The 23,868-nt window shown below is 49.4% G+C and overlaps 2 protein-coding genes across 6 annotated transcripts; one reads left to right on the top strand and one right to left on the bottom strand.

Moving 5' to 3' along the window:
• Positions 1 to 283: 283 nt before the first annotated feature.
• On the top strand, positions 284 to 12,458 carry fkbp16 (FKBP prolyl isomerase 16). 2 transcript variants are annotated; one of them, XM_088379761.1, is made up of 8 exons: positions 284 to 1,071; positions 1,156 to 1,325; positions 2,185 to 2,273; positions 6,163 to 6,380; positions 6,988 to 7,181; positions 11,397 to 11,474; positions 11,779 to 11,907; positions 11,972 to 12,458. In XM_088379761.1, the coding sequence occupies exons 1-8, from the start codon at positions 681 to 683 to the stop codon at positions 12,056 to 12,058; spliced, it is 1,356 nt and encodes a 451-aa protein (XP_088235887.1). In that variant the 5' UTR covers positions 284 to 680; the 3' UTR covers positions 12,059 to 12,458. The 2 variants fall into 2 exon arrangements, with proteins under 2 accessions (XP_088235887.1, XP_088235888.1); XM_088379762.1 differs by having other exon boundaries at positions 6,991 to 7,181.
• Positions 12,459 to 12,533: 75 nt separating this feature from the next.
• On the bottom strand, positions 12,534 to 22,450 carry phf21ab (PHD finger protein 21Ab). Of its 4 annotated transcripts, none has more exons than XM_088379751.1 (18): positions 22,007 to 22,450; positions 20,520 to 20,562; positions 19,752 to 19,803; positions 19,530 to 19,619; positions 18,921 to 18,953; positions 18,774 to 18,839; positions 18,138 to 18,290; positions 17,784 to 18,020; positions 17,397 to 17,723; positions 17,221 to 17,331; positions 17,098 to 17,149; positions 16,875 to 16,954; positions 16,697 to 16,757; positions 15,982 to 16,235; positions 15,622 to 15,777; positions 15,367 to 15,442; positions 15,183 to 15,286; positions 12,534 to 14,886 (listed from the first exon to the last, which is right to left on the bottom strand). In XM_088379751.1, exons 3-18 carry the CDS (start codon positions 19,791 to 19,793, stop codon positions 14,302 to 14,304), a joined length of 2,427 nt encoding a protein of 808 aa, XP_088235877.1. In that variant the 5' UTR covers positions 19,794 to 19,803; positions 20,520 to 20,562; positions 22,007 to 22,450; the 3' UTR covers positions 12,534 to 14,301. The 4 variants fall into 4 exon arrangements, with proteins under 4 accessions (XP_088235877.1, XP_088235879.1, XP_088235878.1 ...); XM_088379753.1 differs by having other exon boundaries at positions 15,982 to 16,088; positions 22,007 to 22,448; XM_088379752.1 differs by having other exon boundaries at positions 17,397 to 17,720; positions 22,007 to 22,447.
• Between the last annotated feature and the right edge of the window lie 1,418 nt (positions 22,451 to 23,868).

Here is a 23,868-nt window from a genome sequence, read left to right on the forward strand (position 1 = left end):
CTGCCAACATCATTTCCCGAGCCTACGCAAACATGACTTCACCTTCAAGTCGCAAACATATACCCTCCAACTCGCCGGTGAAACGTGCGTCGGTCAGTTGCAATCGCATAATATTCTCCTCAATTTCTAAGCGGCACGTCAAAGGCAAATTAGTTTCTGTTGGCCACCATCCGATTGGTCACTGGCATTCGTGGGACCCACATTATTGGGCACAACAGTGAAGTCATTAAGAAGCTTACAGACGTTGTGGCAGATTAGGTTTTTCTCTTGTAATCCCGTAGATTAACGCCCGCGCTAGCTCTCTGCCCGAGAGTGTTTTGTCCCGCTGCACGGTTTCTTTACATCGCTCAATTTTGCTTCGGTTTTTGCGGCGGATGATGTAAGTGCAGGGGGCCTGAGTGGAGGTCAAAGGTCACACCCACTGCAGGACTTACGCAAAACTTGGCGGGACGTGGGACTTTTTTACGTGGATGAAGGCAGGATTTGGGGACACGGTGCCATCTGGATTCAATGAGGCACGGCTTCTTTTTTTCCGTTAATATGACATCATGGGAATTTTTTTTCGGCCGCTTATAGGCGTTGACAGCAAAACCACTGATTGACTGACCGACTTAGACCTGAGAAGATCATCCAATTCTGGAGACTAGAGCAGATGGTGTCCACCGCTCTCTGACTGGGAAATGGAATCACATTGTCGTTGTGAGGACCACAAGGACCCTGCGGAGAGAGAGGTGAGAGACAATACATCTGAGCTCAGATTTGAGGAAGGAAGGGAGGACCAACTGGGTAGACCCAAGAGGGATGGAGATGAGAGCCCTTCAGGAGACATCACATTGGAGAGCACGGCTTGTCCAGAAGGAGGAGGAGCAGAGACCCGATGGCAAAGACGTGGGCAATTGAAGAAGACTAACAGTTGGAAGATGGTGCGCTTCCAAGAACCGTCTTTAGAGGAGGACGTAGCAGAGAGGGACAGCTCGGCAGAGAGTCTTTTTCCGGAATACGTTGTGGAGGAGTGGACCACCATCTCCTTTGAGCAGCTGTTACTCAAAGAAGATTGGCAGCACTTAACAGGTAGCCCAACCTCGGCCCGTCCGCTATGCTGCATGCTTTAGATGACCTCCAGGACCGGCACCGCTGTCCTTTTTGCGCACGTAGATGACCGACTGGTGAGGAAGAAGGTTCTGGAGCCCGCCGGCCCCTCAGCCCCTTGGCCCATCTGGGGCCAGCAGGTCACGATGAAGATGCAAGCTGTCTTGGAAGACCGTACCGTGGTGGAGAAGGACGCCAAGCTGTCGTTTATTATCGGCGAAGGCGACGTGAGCCAGGTAACTGAGCGGGACGTGCGAAAGTCAGCACCCCCCTGTGCACGTTTCCAGTATTTGAGAGGAATTCTGTTTTTCATTCATTTCCATGCCATCTATGTGTTGATGAAAGACTATTTTGAAGTCAAATTGTTTGGGTTTTTTTTTCACCTTCTTTGGTTAAATTATGTGTGCTCATAGAAAACCATGTTGCTTTCGGTTCATTTGATTAAAGAAATAAAAAGTATTTGAATTTGAACACTTTCTGGACACATATTGAAATTGTGGAGTGCACTGAAAAATTGGTGGTGTCACTCAAAAGAAAAATGCAAAACAAAAAATGTCCAACTATGATCCAAAATTTTGCGTTATAGTGAAAAACGCTGTGTTTCTTTATGTAAGCAAAAATGCCGTCACTAGTCAGTACCTTGAGCGCTATTCCACGAAAAGCAGACTTCCAAGGCCGGGCTTTCACTTCAAGTCTTAGCGCTGCCTGATTGTAATGTTTACCCGCAGACAACAATATCTGCATCAATGTCCTCTGGTGACCTCATCAGAGTCACTCAGTCATCATGGAGATGTAGAAGAAGAATAAAGCTCAGAATTATATTTGTCTTGTAATGTAATGTAATATATAAAATTAAAAAACAAAAATAAATAAATAAAATAAAATGTCTTAAATGTATTTCTTTTTTGGGGAGGCTGGAACAGATCCACAACATTTCCATTCGTTTCAATGAGGAGAGATGATTTGAGATACAAACATGGCCACTGTACATATTCAACTCATTGAGTGCGAGTAGAAAACCTTTGCATGCTATGTTGGTGCACTTGCTGTCTGGCAACACACTTATGTACCGTGTGTGTGCATATGTGTGTGCAGGCGCTGGAGGAGTGCGTCCTATCCATGCGCAAGGGCGAGATCGCATTACTGCTGGCCGATTCCCAGTACACGTACGGGCTACTGGGCAGGTAGGATTGTTTATGGTAAACGCGGGCGGGGAGGAGTCTGGACGCTCGTGTTTTTGTTCACCGACAGCAATAGCGGGTTGAGGCCGGGGCCCCGTTCTACCTGTTGCCATGGGGGGAGGGGGGCTGTTTTTCTAGGCCAGCGGGGTTAATGAACCATAAACAAGAGCAGATGGCTTCCGCCGAGTCCCATTGAGAGGCGGACTCGGTTTGTAACCTCCCAACGACTCGCGTTACAACCGATGCTTTATAACCTTCACACCATTAAAGGGCCAGTATAAACACGGGCCGAGGTTGATTTAGAATGTCATGTTTGCTTTAGATAACTTTACCAGATTAGGCCCAGACGTTAAAAAGCTAACCCGATTAGGCCAAGACAATCAAAACCTGATTTAATGAGAGAAATTTCAGGCTTAACTGCATTTTGTCATTGTGGCTAAACAAGGTTAAAAAAAAAAAACATCAAACCTGCACATATGCATTAGACTCTAATGATTAAAGCAAAGTAAACCTAATTAGGTCATTTTCCACTACCACGCACGCCATGTGCAATTTTTGTTCCCGCTGCTGTTAAATGACAGGCACCATGTTGCTGTTGGAGCTGAATAAAAGCAGGAAATTGGGTTTAATGCAGAAGTCAGAGACATCACATCGAGATGTTTTTAAAGCAGAGTGAGCTACTGCTTCTGTGTGTGTGCGTGACAGGCGAAGCGCAAAGATGTGTCGCAGCTCGCTCGGCCTTGCCCGAGTCGAAGTTGTGCTGGCTCAGTTAATGATTATTTTCATGTGCCTGATTAGAAATGTGTGCTCGGGAGTCAGGTGGAGGCACACCAGATGGTCCAGATGACTTTTTTTTTTTTTTTTTTTGATTAACTTTTCGCACCTATGCTCATGATTTGGTCAGAACTATAATCTTCATTATACGGTGTTGATGATGAGGACACCAGTAAATCTGCGCGCTGTCAATAAATGAAATGTGAAATGCTGCACAGCAATTTCACATCGGCAGAAACACGGACTTAGCGTCAAGGTGCTAGCTCAGAGTTGACGCTGTCGTTTGACTCGGAGAACCGCTCCGTGGTACACAATGTGTTGAAGCGCATCGTTTAATTAATGGCCATCAGTCGATTGTGTGGATTCTGAAGCGTGTGCTCGATATTTCGTACCGGGTGTCTGCTCAATAAGTGCACAGTCCTCAATAGGTTTTCTCTTTTCATGGTAGCATTCTGTCGAAATCGATGCTTCTAGAACATGACGTGGATTGGAACCATTCACAGTGCTGTTGCCGCTTGGTCTGCCAATCAAGTCAGGGATTTTAGCCTGAACTGGAACATACATACATACATACATACATACATACATACATACATACATACATACATACATACATACATACATACATACATACATACATACATACATACATACATATATAAATAACAAGGGGCTTAAGGTTAAGCCTTGGGGAACCCCTCAAGTCATAGATTTTAGCCTGAACTGTCAGGAACAAAAAAATAAAACCAATAAGGGGCTCGAGGTTAAACCTTGGGGAACCCCTCAAGTCATAGATTTTAACCTGAACTGTGAATAGTTTGATGATCACGCTTCAGGAGACGGTGACTGCAGGTTTGCTTGCTCGTACAAGACGAAGGCCTGGTATTAGCATTTCTGAACGAAGATGTCAAAGTGTAAGAAGCGACTGCAGCAGACGAGTGACGTAGCGTTGCCCAGCAACTCGAGAAGCATCATGCGTACTTCCTCATTTGTAAAATAGAAGCAGATAGAACGGATAGTGATGTTACACACTGGCATGCTTGGAGGAGGGGGAGGTCATTTCCTTCGTTGGAGACGATGACAATTTATTGCGCGTGGGAGAATTCAGCAAGCGCACACAGGAAATGTGTGAGGTGACCAAGTGCTGCCCGCAGAACCGGCGTCACCGGGGACGTGTGACTCATCTTGCTGAGACGTCACCACTTGGTCATCACGCGTGCACCTGCACAAATGTTTGACGTCCAATGTAAAGATATGACGCTTGTAACGTTATCTTTGAACATTGGCGAAAGTTGGACGTTTGTATTGGCCAAAACAAGGCAGTAGAAAAAAAAAAAGCCTTCTGAATTGGGTGAATGTGGAAGGAGAGAAGGGACAAAAAGCATGATGGTCCAGAAACATAAAGTATTTTAGTCCAGAATAATATATGTTCATAAAAAAAAGATTTCAGTGGTGCCTTGAGAGACAAGTTAAATTTGTTCTCAACCACATTCCAATTTTTTTTCCCCACTGAAATGATTGCAGCTCCATTGAGATGGTCTGACTGTCTGTCTACCTATGTTACTGCACCTTTTGTGCGCAATATCCCTCGGTTAAATAGTACAAATGCTATTCATTAGCCTGTCTACGATGATTCGCATCGTGCGTTAGCATCAAGCAAAAGTCAATCTCAGATGTTAGTCGGTGAAGAGCAGTGACGTGTGTGTAAACACGGGCAAACATCGACTTCACTTTTCTGCCGTGCGGTCAATTTGCAACGCGATACGAATCAGAGGAAGGTGACATTTTCTCGGAGGAAATGATCTGTCCCGCTTGCATGATAGCAATGTCAGCAGCGACTTGAAGGGGAAATTAATTTGCTGCATATCCATTTGTGACATTTATTGCCCGCCATACATGAAAAGATTTGCTGTGGTCAATGAATACGCACATCAAAGCGAGTCAAATGGAAGGTCCTGCCCGAGTTTGTCATCATGACTGACTTGAATAAGCAGCATGGTGGGGAGAAAGTCTGCCTTGCAGCTTGAAATTGATAGTCAGACAACAAATGTAACAGATTCTTTTTTTTTATACATAAATTGGACTTGACTGCTTGAAGGCAAATTGTCCACCCGGAAAGATCTGTCGGTCGACTCTGCTTGTCCAAAAACTTGGTCAGTGTGGCAACACGCGAGGAAAAACAGCTGTGACGTCTCTAGGGCGGGATTACGGCTAAGCGCCTTTACACCGACGTCGGCAAGCTGCACATCCACGCCAGAGTCAAAACGGACAGAACCTACGTCAACACGCCAATGAATGAAAAGAAACAAGACATGCCTTTTTGGAAACCCAAAAGTGTCCAGCTGGGGATTTCATTTCCTCTGTCAACATTCAGAGCCCTATTTTGGTACGCTCGGCGTATGACTTTATTTTCACGCCAGCGCAAAATAAAGCTTACAGGAAGTCATTTTAGACAGGCTAACAGGAGGTCTATTTTGCCGCAGGGTTGCTTTAACACAGGTTTAGCGTTTGAATTTCAAATCCAGCAACAGGCAGAAATAATAACTGCAAGCGCTTGATTCCTCTGCACTGATATAGAAAATTGATGAGCTGATTTTGGGGCTTAGGGCAAGGTGTGTTGTTGTCACTTGATGTTCAGTGTTACATTATAGACAGCCTTCGCCGTATTGTGCAACGGGAAGATAAGACGGGAGACAAACATGCGTGATAAGCAGCACAAGCTGTGCTGCCTGCATCATGCCTTGGGATTTTTTTTTTTTTTTTACGGCTGGCAAAGTGGAGGGAATGAACACTTGAATTTTATTTTGAACGATGGCAATTTCAAGTTTCACTATGAGTGCTTGATTTTGAGCACAGTCCCAGTTTGAAGGGCACACGTGTCCGAGGGATCCGAGTTTTGCTTTTTCCATTGGACTTTCAATTTTTCTCCCACTTTCCAATTGATTGAGAATCGGCCTCGGAGAAGCATCACACTCGAGCAAGCGCGTCATTGAGGAAGTTAACTAGCTTAGCACATCTATCGATCCCGACAAACTCAGCCATCAATGGCTTCGACGGCTGCGGCAGGCTCACCTGGCCTGGCTGGCCTTTGTGATTGTGAAGTTTGTGTGTTTTCCAGAGAGCCCGACATCCCCGCCTGGGCTGCCATGCTCTACCAGCTGCAGCTGCTGGACGTCAGGGACAAAGCGGATCCGCTAAATTTGCCGCTATCTGACCGGATCCGCCTCGGCAACCACAAGCGGGAAAGAGGCAACTTCCATTTCCAGAGGGACGAGTACGGCAAGGCGGCACGAGCCTACGGCATGGCGCTGGACGTGCTCACCACCTGCGGCCAGGGTACGACGTCGCCGAGTCAGCGTTTAACACACGTTACAGAGTTTGACTCGGTAGCCTCAGTTTGAGTCCGAGCCGCCCGCTGTAAGTGGTCTGCTCTGTTTTGGGAGACAAAATGCTCGAGTCGGGTCAAATAGGCCCGGCTTGATTCCTGTCTATTGACTTTCACTTGTTCTTCTCATGAGCCAATCAATGGCCATTTAGCCATCGGGACAATCAAACAGTCCTCCCGAGTGGATGGAAATCGCTGCTGTGGCAGCAGGCGATATTCGATCCCGAATCGGTGGCGTTGCAAATGTGAATGGAGTCGGCCACCCACCAGCGACGGCAATATCGAAGCCGAGTGGCGTGTTGAACTGCCAACGTCTTTTTGCATAATCAACAATGGGACCTCCTTAATGACACTAGTGGTCGAGCATAGAGGCGAAATGCAAAATTGTCGGTTGACACGCGAGGTATTGGATGTCGTCATTAGCACACACGAGGAGGCGGCGGCACTCTACACGCATGTGTGTGAGGCAGCAGTTGCGTGTAGCTCTCGGGTACACGTGTATCCAAAAATGTGAATTGTTGAAAAGGATATTTTCATTTTTTAAGTCTTCCCCCTCAGCAGATGCCATCGGCGGCGCCAAGGAGGAAGCAAAGGAGGAAGCGCAGGAAATGCGCGAATACCGGGTCAAGTGTTTGAACAACCTGGCCACGGCACAGCTCAAACTGGAGAAGTACAACGAGGCGCTCCATGCTAGCCGCGACGTCCTGGCCCTCGACCCCAACAACGTCAAGGCCCTCTACAGGGCGGGGAAGGTCAGGTGCTCACCCTACCCATTTCAGAGCTCCTCCAGCACTTAACAAAACTCACTTTCGGCTCTTTTCATCCTAACTCGTTGCAATTTTCTTACTCGTTTTATTTGAATATCTGAATATTTGAAATGACGATGATGATGATTTCAACTGAGACAATCTTGACTTTTAACATAAATATTTCCAGATCCAGATAGTCGACAGAAGTGAAACGTTGGCCTTATAGACTCTCTCTCTGTCTCTCTCTCTGTCTCTCTCTCTGTCTCTCTCTCTGTCTCTCTCTCTGTCTCTCTCTCTGTCTCTCTCTCTGTCTCTCTCTCTGTCACACACACACACACGCACGCACGCACGCACGCACGCACGCACGCACGCACGCACGCACGCACGCACGCACGCACGCACGCACGCACGCACGCACGCACGCACGCACGCACGCACGCACGCACGCACGCACGCACACACACACACACACACACACACACACACACACACACACACACACACACACACACACACACACACACACACACACACACACTCTCAACGTCAGAGCTCCAACTTGGTGTCGTGGAGCCACACCAGCATCTCTGGTCCCAGGTCTAAGAGGCCGGCCTCCGAGGGTGGTCTATATAGGGGGCAGGTGTTGATGATGTGGTCGGCTGTCTGCTCGGGGTCTCCGCACTCCGTTACTCCCTACTGCTGCATAGACGTGTTGAAGTGCCCAACACCAGTTCTTAAGCGGTTTAGTGTGGTCCACTGGTGGCGAGGTAGTTCGTCTCCTCCTATGGCGCCGTCTCCTGGTTCCCAGATATAACGGTGCATGAGGGAGGGGCCAGCTGCCTCCCACTCCTGCTTCCAAGCTGCTGCCAGCCAGGCATCTCTGGAGATGTCTTCAGGGATGGAATTGAGCATCTCTTGTGCTGCCATGTTGTAGGGGTGGCGTGCCTTGAGTCTGCTTGGTGGAGCTGGAGTTGTTGTAGTGTTGTGCAGGATGTGCCAGTTGTGGTTTTTTGCCTTCCTGGCGAGAACGAGGGTGGCAACCTCTCGCCGAAGGTTGGCCGGCGCTATTCCCGCGAGGACAGGCAGGAGGGACACAGAGGTGGGTTTCAGGCATCCTGTTATAGTTCGGACGGCGTTGTTAATTACCACATCCACCTTTTTGGCATGGGGGCTTCTGTTCCGAACTGGAGCGCAGTACTCTGCTGCAGAGAAGACCAGTGCTTGGGTTGATATCCGCAAGATCTTAGCAGAGGCTCCCCACGTTGTTCCAGCAAGGCGGTGGATCAGTGCAACCCTGGATGTCACCTTTGCCTTCAGATCTTCGAGGTGTTGTTTGAAGGATAGGGTCCGATCCAGACGCACGCCGAGGTACTTCGGGGCTTGTTGAACCTCCAAGCGTTTGCCCTCAATGCTCACTGCAAGTTCTCTCCTTGCTTCCCTGGTGCTGAGATGGTATGATGCACCAACAGTCTTTCCAACGCTGAGCTGGAGACACCACTTTTGAAGGTATGCTGCCATGGTGCGCATGTCTTCATTCAGCCCATCTTCCATCGCCTTCCACGTTGGTTGACTCAGCATGATGGCAGGGTCGTCTGCATAGCCATACTTTCTGGATGCTGTGTCCGGTAGGTCGTATATATAGATGTTAAATAGTGTTGGTGAGAGAACTGACACTTGCAGTACCCCGCTCCTCAGTCTACGGAGCCTACTGCACTGCCCACTGCTGGTTTGGAGAGTAAAGCTGCGGTTGGAAAGCGTCTCCATAATGAACTGCACCATGTGCCGGTCCGGTATGGTCCTCAGCAGTTTCAGGTACACCAGATCTTCGGGAGCTTTAATCTCCGGTAGCATGATGTGAAGAAAGCTTTAAGCCATCTAGATGTAGTTGGGCCCTGGTGGATGACGAACTCCGGGTGAATGTTGTCACGGCCCAGGGATTTGCCCGGCTTTAGCTTGCTAATGGCCTCACTGAGTTTCTCTGCTGTAAAGGCTCCCGAGAGATTGAAATCGACGTTGGCCGCTCTTGAGATGCAAGACACCTCACGCGATATCAGTCGTGCAAAGTCTTTGTCTGCATCCGGGAAGCGGCCATTCTTCAGGAGTTGGGAGGCAATGGAGTCTGCAGTGACTGGGCATCTGTGGGCTGGTGTATTTCTGCCTGTGAGCCGGTTGATGGTCTGCCACACCTTGCGGCTGGAATGGGTGAAGTCGATTGATTCAATGACTTCTGTCCATCTCGCCTTGCGGATGGCGTCCAGCTTTTCGAGCAGTGCTGCTGCCGTTGTGTCCTCCTCTTCTCTGGAGCTGGCTCTCTGGTGTTCCCTCAGGAGGCGGCTACACTCCCCATCCCAGCCTGGGATGTAGTTCCTGTTGTACCCACGTGGGATGGTCTTCTTTGCCGCATGCAGGAGGACCTGGCAGTAGGCTGCATAGGCTGCTTCCACATCTGTGGACTCTGGGTCTGGCAGGCCGGCAGACCTCCTTTCCGTCTCCTTAGTATACGACTCCCAGTTGGCTTTTCGGAAGTTCCATCTCTTCACAGGCTTCCCTGGCACTGGTTCCACCAATGATGGAACTTTGATGATGGAAGGTTGGTGGTGTGAGCGGGGGAACCTGCAAGAACACGCTTCTCCGGTCTTGGGTCGTTGCTGCGGCAGATGGCGAAGGCCAGGTCCGGGTTGGTGGTGGTGTTCCAGCGTGCAGAGAAGAAGGTTGGGGGTTCCTTGGGGTCGTACAGTAGCAGGGCATCAGTGTTGGAGGCCCATTCGCACAGCGCCACTCCGCTAGGAGTTGAATGGTTGTACCCCCAGTCTGTGTGCTGGCAGTTGAAATCACCTGCATAGATTGCGGCTGCAGTTACAGATGGGAGTGACGTTGTGGTTAGCTCCGATGGTGGGGGCTTGTAGACGTTGATGACTGAGGTTTCCTGGATTTTAGTAACCAGCCACTCGATGTTGGAGCCTGGTGGGGATTGGCTACAGGCCGCCCAGCTTATTCCAGTGCGGACAAAGGTTGCCACACTGTTGCTTGGTGTTGATGGACCCGGCAAGATGAAACCCAGGAATTTTGAGGATGTTGTTGGTCGCGCAGTGCGTCTCTTGTAGGAGCAGGACCGCGGCCCCATTGGAGTCGGCCAGGTGCCGAAGGACTTCAAGTTTGGCGGTGGTAAGGCCCTCGACATTTAGTTGAAGCACCGACAGGCCTCGGTTTTCGACGGTCGGGATGACTGCCCGACCACCGTTCCTCAGTCTGCCGGCTCTGCGTTTGTTTGGCGACATTAGTTTCGCAAGCGGGACTTGCACCCTGACCTTGCTACTCACAGGGAAGACGGCGTGAAGGTTGTCGTCCATCTTCCCCACCCTCCAGCTATAAAAGATGTTAAATCCATGAATGCAATGTTATCTTACTCATGTAAATGTACTTTATTCACGTGCTTCAATTTTATTACAAAAATTGAAACATTTCCATTACAAAAAAAAAAAAAAAAGAAAAGAAACTACTTCTATATCGTTTAATTCCTGAAAGTACGAAGCGAGCAAAGAGATTTTTTTTAGACGCACGTAAGCAACAATGGCCATGAAAAACAAAAATAGCGCTGATCGAACCATACCTTAATGGAGCATCTCTCCCGGTGTGATGACGCTCCGCCCCAGTGTACAGCAACCCCAAACGTTTGACCTCCTCACATACGGAATTTCCAAACGAACAATAATTCCAAAAGAATCCAAATGAGGTCGTTTTCGACCTAATGAATGGACTAAACCCCATATAGTCAAGTCCCGGGGCTGATAAACGGAGCATTAAGACGTGTGCATTTATTTTCCCGAACGAATAACACGGCAAATAACTCATAACATAAAGGGAACCAAAATAACCAAGTATTTTTCTTGCTGAATACTGTTGGCTTCCTGTCAAGCCCTGCCATATTCAAGTTCACCAAGGCTTTTATATGCTTCCCACTACAATGCATGAGAGTCCCTTTAGTGGCATGGAGGGAAATTACATCCACGCAAAACGAATGTAAAAGGAATAAACTGAGCCGATCTTGCACTCAACAAAGACTATATATAAAAAAATAATTAGAAAAAAAACTGAGTCTAGAAAACGAGGAAAACAAAGCATTTTGGAAGAAAAAAAGAAAATATAAAATCCTTCTCCTGGCCGCTGGAATGCTTTTAAATTTGATTTTTTTCTGCAATAAATGTGCTCTGGTCTCAGATCTTGTCCGACCTGGGTGACTACGCGGAGGCCATGGAGCTGCTCAAGAGGGCCCTGAAGCTGGAGCCCGCCACCAAGGTAAGACAAAAACACAACACAACTCCGTCACATTTAACGTCATTCATCAGAAAATGAAATGCTCAAGAGTGAAGGAGAGTAGCCAATTTAGATATTTTCAAATGGTTCGACTTCTGGAATTGACCAAAAATATCTAATTTGGGCCATCGTGTGTGCTGTTTATGGTTCACTTCAGTACACACTTTATTGTTCTGCTGCCACCAGCTGGCCATTTTAAAGATTACAACACATAGTTGTAGTTGTTTATAAAAAGGCGACAAAATATTTGTGATTTTCGTTCTAAAATATGCAATGTGTTCCCCAGGCTATCCACGCTGAACTTTCCAAGCTGGTGAGGAGGCAGTCGGGGGGCGATCGAGAAGCGAAGCCCGCAGCGGTGCTCGGCGACAACGGGGCCCCATTTCTCCTCCTCCCCTCCAAGCAGACAACATTGGTGAGATAAAAGTGCAACGTCAGCGCATGCCAAATGTTTGACGTGCGTGTTTGTTGTGCTTCAGAACATCTCGTGGAAGTTTATCCTCGCGTCTCTGGCGGTGGCATTGGGCAGCTTAGTGACGTCAGTCATCCTCACTGTGAGAAATTGAGCGCCACCTCATCGGCGGGCGACCCTCATTTTCACTCCAGTTTACAGTGCGCTATTGAATACTACATACTGTGGCCTAGCTCCATTTTTATCATGAAGGTCACTAATACAAAGACAAAAGGCTTGCCTGCTGCTCTTCAGATGAATATGAGTCTAAATCAAGGTTGAGTTCCATTTTTTGTCTTTTTTTTTTTGCACTCCACACCTCGTCAGAACCAAGTTTGTACATTGGGAGCGATTCTTCTTCAAACATTTGAAACCCTACTCCTAATATGAATGCCCAACCTTTATTTGTAACCCTGCTCCAAAATCCTAGGACCATTTGACAAAGTTACATATTTTTGTGAATGGTTTATTGGAAGTATTTAATTTGCAATAAAATATTTTTGGGTTATGAGAAATTATAATTTTATTGTGTGATTTCAAAACTCTAACCCTAATTTGAAAAACTAAGAGGAAAAAAAAGACCACAAGAGTGATGGTTTTGAGGATTTATTAGCAAACTGATAAAATAAATAAATAGAAATTGATCAAATGCTCCTAGTGGTGGCTGATGCCATCATGTAACCTAGCAACAGTATTTAGTGAAACACTGCATCATCATCATCATTAAAATCATCATCACAAGAAGAGGAGGCTCAATACAGAGGTAAGAATCCCACCGACATGGCCAACAGAAGACACGTGTGGAACAAGTCCAAAAAAATAAACACATTCATTTCCAAAATTATGAAAAAATACAAACAATTATACAAAGATTCCCAATGTACACTTGTTCTTTATTCAGAGCGCTACAATGCTTCTGAGCATATGGAAGATAAAAAAAAAAAAAAAAGTCAGGTGTGGGAATCACAGGGTCACGGGGTCATGTGAGGACAACACTCGAAGGCCACGGTCATGACTGGACGCTGGCAAACAGACGCTTTGACTTGGGGCAACGGCGCAATTCTATGAACATGAGCCACGTGTCATCTGTGTTCTTTGGATGAATGGACCCTTTTTTTGTGCTCCACCCACTCCAATGACAGCTCCTCCCGGCTCCGCCCATTCCAAACACACAAAATCCATATGCAAAATTAATGAACAGGAATGCATCATGAACTTTCTTCCTAAAAAAATTGCATAAGAAGGCATGCTTTGACAGGAGAGTGAGGGGCTCACATATTTTCTTATAATACTGCTCAAGTGAAAAAGTGCATCACAGCCTGGGCTTGGTCATCATGACAACCTGGCAGACTTGGCAACCTTTGACCCCTCAATGAGCGGTTGATCAGGTTAAAAAAAAAAAAACTAAAAACATTTAAGGCAGTAGAACACTGAGCGGCCAATGAGGTGAAGGGGGTGGGTCCACGCGTCACAGTGCAAGTCGAGACAAATTGAAGGCACTCGAGGTACCTATTGGGGGGGGGGGGGGGGGGGGGCGGAGTCGTGACCATGAGATATGGAAATTGGCTGACACGAGTTGTGACCTTGAGAGAAGAGGAAAAAGAAAACGCCAACAAATGAGGCACCATGAATGACGGAGCGGAAAGTGAGCGTCGCCCCCTACGGGCTCTTCTTGTGCTTCCTCCGAAGTGGGAGGAGTCAGGTGGCGTCACAGAACCAGAAGAACCCAAGTTGTGCTTTTTTTTTTCTTTTTTGTCACCTATCAGGCGGAAGCTTTAGCTCCGCCCCCGGCGCATTTGATGCGTTTGGCAGTTGAAGATGGCGGCGGGCGGAGAAAAACACAAAGCACTTATTCCCAACACCAGGAAGACGTGAACACGTTGTCCTCAGAAAACAAAAGCACATCACACGGACACACCAATGACGACTCACAACAACAATGCCGCTCTGGCTACGCCTGTTCTGCACCTGCCTTTATGGGCGTGGCTACAGCAGGTGGGGTGGGGGGGCACTTCAAACAAAGAAGTGAATGCGTGGGCGAGTTAGGTGGGCCGTTCTCTTGCACTTCCTTATTTGAAGGGCAATGGGTCGGTCGGGGGGGTCTGCCGGCTGCTATTGGACCCCCTCTGCGACACCCCCATCCCCCTCACAAACCGCCGGGACAGGCACACTCTGGTGTGATGGACTCGGTCTTCTTTCGAGCGTTCTCGTGACAACGTCTATGGCTAAGTGGGCGCGAGCGCGCGACCAAGCCGCTATCTACCATCGACACAGGCTGACGATACGACGCAAACAAACGACATTTACACACATTGGCAACTTTTTTTTTCTGTATCGTATTCCAGGTGAAGGCGATGCTCACTCGGCTGGCAAACAATGCTGGGAGGGTTCTGAGGTTTTGTCGTTGCTGTCGCTGATGTCCTGTTTGTCCCACGTTTCTGGGGGGCCTGCGGCGGCCGTCTTGTCCTCGGCGGCGTCGGCGGGGGAAAGACGCGTCAACGCGGCCGTACCGTTGGCGGCGGGCGGCGCCGCTTCCGAGGAGGCCGCCTCTTCCACCCGCGGGGACACAATAGTCTCGTCCTCCGCCTGGACGTTGTTTTCTGAATTAGCTCCTCCCCTATCATCTGGGGCCTGCGCGAGGCCACCCTGACGGTCGGCATCTGCGGCGGTCTCGCTCCTCTCCGGCGCCTGCTCCCCGGCTTCTTTGCTCTCACCCACGTCGCCGGCCTCCGCCTCGGACGCCTCGACTTGAGGCGAGGCCGGCTCGGCTTCGGGCGGCGTCGCCGTGATGTCTTGAACTCGGCCGTCCCTGCCGTTGGAGTCGGACGCCGCCTGGTTGAAGTTGAAGGCCTGGATGAGGCGGACCAGATGTTTGACCTTGTCCAGGGACAGGTGCATCTCCTTCTGGCAAGCCAGGATGCCATTCTTGGTCTCCATACACTTCTGCCAGTGGAAAGACATAAGTGGAAAAGTCAACAACAAGCTAGCACGCGACCTGCTTCGTCAAGTTCACTTCATAGGTGGCGAATGATTTTTGGACACAATGTCCTCAATGTGCTGTTCCCCCCCCCACACACACACTCAATTTTGACTAGCATTACAAATGGAGTGCACGATATATGTAAATATAAAAAAAAAAAAAAAAAAAAAAAAAAAAAAAAAAATCGCTATCACTATAATTAAGAAACATACGTTTTTCCAAAATGGCACCATCCTCGAACGAATAAATAAGCGTTTACCGTGATGGAGTTGCTGAGCTGCTTGACTTGTTGTTCCAGCTGCTCACGCTCCAGCCGCAGCTCTGCGCTCCACTTGATGAGCTTCTGCTTCTCTTCTTCTTTCGCTGTACGAACAAGCCGGAGCACGGCGTCGGTGAGCCGACTGTCTCCTATGGCGAGCGGCCGCGCGGACCGACGCGCTCACCTTCTTTGTAGGCGATGTAGGAGTGGACGATGGCCAACGTTCCAGGCCAAGGAATGGCTTCTTCTTTCTTGAGAATCTGCCGGGAGAAAGCGGCCAGCGTGAGTCAGACCGGGAAAAGACGCGACGGGGATCAGGGGGAAGGCGAGCTCCGCCGACGGGCACGATGGAGGGGGCGGATGTGTGACACAAGGAACGGGACGAGTGTGCGGTGTGGATGCTTACAAAGGGTTGAACAGTCCTAAAGCGGGCCGTTACCTGATCTTGGCATTTGGGACAGATCCACATGCCTTTAGGAATGCTTTTCAGGGGCGGTTCCAGGCAGTCCAGGTGATAGACACGAGAACACGTGTCGCACATGAGCAACTGGCCACTGCGTCTGCACACAGTGCAGAAGTCCTCATGGATGTCTCCCTGCGAGCAAGAATCGGACCAATCAGTCGCCCCCGGAGCTTTAGTCGGGGGGGCGGTGCGGGGGGGGGGCCGCTCGTGTGCTAATTTGGCCGAGAGGCTGTTCACTTTGTAAGACTGATGACATGTGGGTGGATGATTGACAGACTACTGACGGAGCCGACCGACGGCGGCGGCTTTTTCCGCCCCCCCCCCTCGGTTACTTACATCCCCAGAGCTGGGGCTGGGCAGGGGGAGGGGGCGGGCGGGGCTGGAGGGGGAGGTCGGGGTGAGACAGCCCAGCTCCGGGATGCCGCCGTATTTGGGTGGGCGACCTGGGTGAAATGAGACAGACGACAAAGACGGAAAACAAAACAAAACAAAACAAAAAAAAAAAAAAAAAGAAAAGAAAAAGAAAGATGGAGAGGGGGAAGAACAACAAGAGTCTGCATGACATACCTTGGAAAGGGAGTCGTCGTTGGCTAGCGTGAGGTGGGGTGGGGGGGAGGGGCGGGAGGAGGAAGGGGAGGAGTCAGAAGCACAGACAGTGTTAGTGCACACGGCGCCGCCATGCTCGTGACGCTCCTTTGGCACACACAATCCAGAGGAGGGACTCGCTGAGCCTGCCGCTCGGACAGTTACGCCATCTTAACGTTTTGCTTTCGCGGGACGGACGAGTCGCTTTTTTTTGCCGTTGACGGAGGTGACTCGACCCGGCCGCTAAGTCGGACGCGTGGAAACCGTGTTAGTGGTGCGAGTGAGTCAGACGTGACGGCAGCGAGGACATGAAGCGTGTTAATAGCAGCATGTGGAGACACACAACGTGGGTGGGACTAGTGCCGACGCCTCGGCATTCTACGAGCGGGTTTTGCCACCGCTGCCACTCGGCAGTCACGCGCTCGGTCGCCGGGTGGACCGCTGATCGCGGCCAGCTTATACCGACCTCTCTTCCGGGTCCCCAGGTGCAGAGGGCTGTTCAGGTAACTCACAGCGCTCTTTTTCCTCTGGAACACAAAACAGCAAGCATGTCACTCCGGGTCCGCTTGACCGTGGACGGTCAACTTGAGGAAGCAAAGGCAACCTCGGACCGCCAGCACATCTTCAACTTCACACGGATTTACCTCAGGCTCAAACACGGCACCGCTGTAGACCGGGTTGGCCGTCGTTCTCCTCTTCCTCTCCTGCCTTTTGCTCTGAATCTCTGAAAAGAGCCGCAACAGTGAAAACCCTTTCTTCCTCCAATATTTGGGTTAAGGCCAAAATCCATCCATCTATCCATCCATCCTTCCTTCCTTCCTTCCTTCGAACTGTAATACGAGCCATGTGAGCGGGGTGAAGGCTCACCTTCCAGGTGGTCGTGCGTCACCAGACCCAAGGACACCATGAAGGCCAGTTTCTGAAAGAAAGACGCGCATGCAATCAGACAAGCAGCGCAACGCCATGGCGACGACGTCACCCGTGGCCTACCTCCGGACTCTCCTCCTTCTTGGGCCTGGGAGGCGGAGACAAGGACGGAGTCGACGAAGAGGGGAGCGTGACCGTCATCTTGTGCTCGGCTGTGCCGCCCGCTTTAACAGTCTGCCGAGGGAAGACGCACAGGTGACTCGCCGGGACGCCGGACCATTGGCGCCGCTTTTACCTACCTTGGGTTCGGCGGTCACGCCACCCATCTGGGGCGGCTGGGTGGGGACGGAGGCAGGGTCGGGCGCCCGGGCGGGGCTGGCCAGGCAGGCGGCTGTGGTGGGCGCGGCGATAACGATGCCGGTCAAAGGAGCGGAGCCCGTCTTGACGCAGGGCTGTCCGTTGACGATGCGCAGCTGGTGAATGGGTGCGGCGGACGACAGCGAAGGCGACAGCTTGGTGGCCAACATGACGGGCCTTTGCAGCAGCTGGGGCGCCGCCATCATGGGCGGGGGAGGGGCGGGAGCGATGGGGACGTTAGCGGGCAAGGCGGGCTTTGGTCTGACCTGCTGAGCGATCACAGCGCATCAGAAAAGCGCAACAATGACGATGGCTAAACGCTTTCTTACCAGCATGGCGTTCTTGGAAACCAGCCTCACCGGCTCCAAGCTGTGAGCGCTCAGTTTGCCCGCCACCTGCAGGTTGATGGGGGCATTGTGCGAGTCGGGTTTGGAGATGGCGGTGGTTACCATGGTGACGGTAGCCGGGCGTTGGGGCAGGATGGAACCGGGCAAAGAAGGCGTGGCCGCAGCTTTCAGCACTAGAGGTAGCGTCTTGGTCGTGCGGACCGGCGTAACCGTCAGCGTCTGGCGAGTCCCATCAAAAGAACAACACTTGAAATGCGAGTTCAAACATAAAAATATCTGCACCCGATGCTCGCCTCCACCTATTTTGGGGAACATCTTTTGTGATCCATTTCCTACCTGCTGAAGTCCTCCAGATATCTGCTGAGTCTGCACCAGGTTGGTGGGCTTGACGTCGCCCCCTACAGGAGGCGCGTGGACCTGCAGCTGCACTTTGGCTTCTGGTTCTTGCTTGACCAGTAGCTCTTTTCTCAACTGCTCCACCACCTTTTTCTGTTGGAGTACAATGTTCATTTTTATGTGAGGTGAAATGTTCTGGCCCGTATGGGAAAAGGACGAGCGGCACCGTCGTGTCCTTGGAAGGGACTATATCTGTCGCACTGTGTTGTCGGTATGTTGCTCGTCTCCGCTAAAAATGAAGTCTGTCCTTTGTAAACAACTTTTTTGTGACCTTTTCAGGCAACTTCCATGTTCGCGTCTCAGTGCCGGTTTCCATGGAAACCAGGGCGACGACGACAAGTTCAAAGAGCTCAAAGTGTTTTCAAGTACGCCGTCGTGGCGTCGGTCAAGCGCTGCATACTCGCCCCATTCCAAGGCAAATATCTTCCAGATATGAATAATGCGCTGGTCAATCCCAACATGAGTTTGAGCCTTTCTGGCGCATTTTTTCTGTTCCTCAGAGGAGCAAGCCTCAAACACGCATGTGATGAGACACTCGATGAAATTTTGTGTCGAGTCCAAACCTCGTGTCTCTACCTGCTTCTCACTCAGCGCAGTGATCTTTGCCTGAAGTTCATGAAGTTGCTTCTTCAGATCAGCATTCTGGGAGACAAAGAAAAAATTGGTCAAGTGACAAGTCATGTGACTGCTTATTCCTGTGACTGACATCGCAGGCGAGTTTACCTGAGGGTCCTGTTTCATCTGGGCCACCAATTTCTGTGGGCAACACACACACCCCCACCCCGCACGCACGTGCACGCAGACACGCGCACGCGCGCGCGCGCACACACACACACACACACACACACACACACACACACACACACACACACACACAGACACACAGACACACAGACACACAGACACAGACACAGACACAGACACAGACACAGACACAGACACAGACACAGACACAGACACAGACACAGACACACACACACACACACACACACACACACACACACACACACACACACACACACACACACACACACACACACACACACACACAGGTTAATAAAAAGAGAATAGAATGAGAATCCATTTCAAGCCACTCTCAATTGAATCGGATGGCGATCGACTGGTAAAAAAAAAAAAAAAATGTGAGGGCGGCACTGATGTTCAACTGTCGTATCAAGTTGCGGGATGCAAATGGCCCCCAGGCCACACGTTTGAGACCTCCGCGTTTATATTCATTCTCGGTCAAAGCGTGTTTGTTTTGCACATTGCCATTTAATTTGCTGACCGAAACGTTCCTCAGGCAGCAAAAGTGAGCGGAGAAAAAAGTGGCACCTGATGGATCTGGATCTCCACCTTCAAAGCCTCCTGCAACGTCTGTAATTCCATCATTGACGCAGTCAGTCTTTCAGCTGATGGATCAGCCTTAAGACACAAAGCAGAAATGAAAAGTTTTCAGGCCGTTGCCGAAGCAACGCGTGACCTGTGTAGACATGATGTTTCCCCAACTCATAAAGCTCGTAAAGGTCAGACGAGGTTTGGGAGCCGTGACGGTACCTGAACGCCGTCTCCGGTGGGAAAAGCATCCAACTGAAGCATGAACGTGCTGCTGAGAGAGAGAGAAAAGTGTTGCAACTTACTCAAGTTTGCTAAAAGCACATTACTTGCCAAGAGCGCTTTTAACTTTTCCCTGTCGGGAGACAAAGTCAAGCTAACCGCAACGACGGTGAAGAAGGCCAACTTCATAATAAACCTTCATTACAAAGTCATATGTGGACAATGATGCCTCGGTATGCTTTTATTTTGCAAATTATTAGTTTTCAAATTATTATGTTTCAAGGGAGGAAAATACACACAATATAAATTTAAATATAAAATGCTGCTTGTCTACATACAAAAAAAAAATATTCGTATCCTCAGTTACTCAATAGAATTTTCAGTAGGATATCCAAATGCCAAGGTAGTAGCAGATAGTTGCAGCCCAAGTACTGCCGCATATGCCCAAGTCACTCCTCCTTTGACTAAGAAAGATTGAAGTAGTTGAAACTCTGAAAGTTCTTAGGGAATTTGTGCCTGTCCGTTCATCTGTGTGCATGAAATGTGTTATGATAAAAAGTCATTTATGGAGCAACTTATTTTGATTGTTTCACTTTATGCGGTGCACGCATGACTTTGTGTTGACGGTGGTCTTTTGAAAACATTTTTATCTTGTTAATTCACTTGTGTGGCAAGTTAGCTTTGAATTAAGTCAACATGTTTAATGTACTGTAAATATTCATCAACTCAGGTTTCGGGATGAATCGTATGGAATAAATGGGGACTCACCACCTGGCTGTGGGACTGGACTCTGCCCCTCTGCCCCTCTGCCCTGCACAACAAACACACGACAGCTATCGATCATCAACGTCTCATCAATACACCAGCAAAACACCAATGTCAGACAGTAGCTCGCTCAATCAATGACTGATCAATTAGTGTCAACCGGTTGACCCAGTCAAATGAACCAATAAAGGTGTATTGATGACTGATATGATCTGTTCGTCTGAAAAGTAATATATAAAAAAAAGAAATGTAATATAAAAAAAACACTTAAAATACTTGCAAGAAAATCCAATCCAAAAATGTGTTTGGTCAGTGCATTATCGCTACGCAAGGCATTTATTAGAGAAGGCATGTTGCAGTAGTTGTATTGATAAAAATCAGGTCTAAAAGGTAAAATTTGTGTACCGATGGAGTCCTATAACATCATCACAGTGCGCCCCCCTTCCCCTCCCCCGCGCCCCCCTTCCCCTCCCCCGCCCCCTCCCCACGCACACTTCTTTGTATCAGCACCATATATTGGCAGTAAAGTATTTCCGTTGCTTTCTATTTCTATCTAACTTGCAACTAAACTTGACCGATGACTGCTTTTCCAAGTTGAAAAGTTACACACGACACTCCTTAAGGGCACACAGGTGAGCGCATGTAGGGGGCGGTCGCGCGCCGGCCGCTGGGTTAATTGGAGCCGAGATGGGACGTCAGGTCTAGGGACGTCGCTGGCGAGGAGCCGTCGCGGGCCGCGAACACGGACGACGGTTAAGATGGAGGTTTCACTTTGTGTTCCAAGCACTCAAGTCAAGTGCTGTAATAAATGTTTTATAAGAGTCTTGTTCATGGCCAGCCGGGTGCTCCAGCTCTCCTTCCGAACAGTTCGGGCCGCCGCAACCGCGAAGTCCGTCGTCGGTTCCGGCGGTCGTTCTCAGCCTCACCCGGTCCAAGACATCGAAAGTGACGGTAGCGCCGAATGTCGGAGAACAAGTGGACGTTAACGTTAGCTCGCTAGCTAGTTGACGCTATCGCCACGTTAGCCTGGCAAGCTAACACGGCTAAGTTCTCCCAAAGATGAAGAAGAGGCGACTGGAGGCCGGCGGAGCGCGCTTTGACACCCGGCCGACAACACGACGGCCAAAGGGTGGCGTACGGATGCCTCCGAGGTGGATCAAAGGCCACCACCCACGCTGGCCACAGAGCTGCGAGCGAGGGATAAGGAGGCTACGAGCCGCCTCTGGCTGCCCAACTTGTGTCGGCCTCTTCCTCGTCGTCGTCCTCCTCCTCCACCGCCTCCTCCTCCTCCGCAGGAACTCCGACAAGAAGCAGCAAAGAGCGCAACGAGGCCCCCAAAAGAGCCCGGAGGCCGCACGCGAGCATGCACACGGCGATGGGGACGGGGTCGGGACGGGACGGGACGCAACGAGCACCAACTCGAGGCGAGCGAGCGAGCGAGTGAGGGCGACATTAAAGTTAGCAAATGGAAGAGCTCGATGTGCACTTACTCAGCAGCAGTCCTCCTCCAGATTAATTCAATAGATATCTCCAACAACCCGATCCACGATGGAACAAAAGCCCATAAAGAGTCCCACTCGCTCCTTCCCAAGCACCCTGACTTAGTTACTAAATTTTGGGCTTACTTTAGTCAAATTCGTGAGAAAAGACACAAACTGAAGCTACAAAACAAGAACTCTTGTTCAATCTCATTCAGCTCGGCCTGCGCACACCTCATATCGCTCCGCCGCGGAGGCCTAGCAAAACTACTTGTCTGTCGCCATAAACCCGCTTCAGCCGCCAACGGGTCGTCGATATCAGTGACGCTAGTTCCGAAAGTTAGTCTGACGGCGTCGACCGACCCCGCCGGCCCGCAAAAAGGTGTCCTCCCGAAGCGGACTAGTTTTTGTGTCGGTGCGGCGAATTTATTTCACTTTGCCTAAGGAACGGCGGTGCTGCGTCTCCCATTGCCTAGGGAAAAGACCCGGATGTAAACTCAGTGAAACTACCGAAAGTCAACGTGAGCGCGCGAGCGTTTTCACGTACGCGCCGCATCACACACGCACGGGACACGTCTTCTCTCACTCGCTCCAATAATTACAGTCTGTGCGCAGATCATCTACATACCGTTTTACGTATTTGTACGGTAGTGGTGTATGATCGCCTTCGAAGTGGAAGAACGCCCGTTTTCTCGTGCACTTCGTGTTTCTCACGATTAATTCGTGGAGCCACTCACGCGGTCATGACACGACAAGTGGACAGTGTAGCACTATTTTTACTCACTTTGATGTTCTGCACCTCTTCCAGCAGGGGCCGCTACAGTCATCTTCCATAGCGCTTCTCCTCCCTCGTTTAAGAGGGTCGATCGCCTGGGTGAACTGGGGCCAGTGGCGCCTCCGGAATTTTTTCACAGGGGTGGCCGTGCAAAATGGGGACATTTAAAATCTTGGGATGGCACACCAAAACTAAAAGCCACCATTTCTGGATATTTAAATGTTGTTGTAGTAAATCGGCCAGTAAGAAAACTATATCAGAAACTGCCCAGTTAATGCCGCGTGATATATTTGCAACTAGGAAACGTATGTGCACTAGAACGCCCCTTTAAACTATAGGAGGTCCGAGTTGTCAGGAAAAAAGGGACCCATGAGTCTGAAGCATTAATCTGGTCTTTGTCAAGCTTTCACATTAGCTTTAATATTTTTTATTAACATTCATGAACGTTCTTTTTAATTCTTTTAAGTTTGGGTTGACAAAGTCTGAGCATTTTATTTTATTTTAGTCAGAATAGTCTACTTTGGTTTAGTTTTAGTTGACAAAAACTGTGACTTTTGTCCAGTTTTAGTAAAAACAAAACTGTTATTTTAGTCCAGTTATGGTCAAAGAAAACTGATGACATTTTATTTCAGTTTTAGTCCAAGCTTTTTTTGTCTCTTTAAATGCTGCAATTCTGCAGAACCCTGTCAATATAGAATAACTCCCTAAGAGTATAGACCAGGGGTTACATTAATGTCTCGACTTACCTCCATTTCATTATGGAATGCCTTGAGGATGTCTCTTGAGATTCGCGGTGCGTGATTTTGTGGCCGTATTACTCTCCATCTTTTCTTCCCACAACATATTCCGTTTTCTTCTCCACGTCTATGAAATGAAAGTGTGTCCAAATGTAATTTCTTCTTTTTCTCCCATAGGGAATCCTCGACTGGCCGGCCATCGGTCCATTTTTGTGTTAAATTACGCTAATCGGTGTTATTCATACACCGCAGCTGCTGCGACTGAACCAAATACCAGCGCGAGTCGAGCTGGAGGAAGTGACGTCACTGAGCTCCAGACGAGACAGGAAACAGAAACACACATCAAATAATAAAACTCGTCG

This window comes from Syngnathus floridae, chromosome 6 (genome assembly GCF_059516105.1).
Source record: "Syngnathus floridae isolate MCC-2025c chromosome 6, RoL_Sflo_1.0, whole genome shotgun sequence".
In the NCBI taxonomy this organism is placed as follows: domain Eukaryota; kingdom Metazoa; phylum Chordata; class Actinopteri; order Syngnathiformes; family Syngnathidae; genus Syngnathus; species Syngnathus floridae.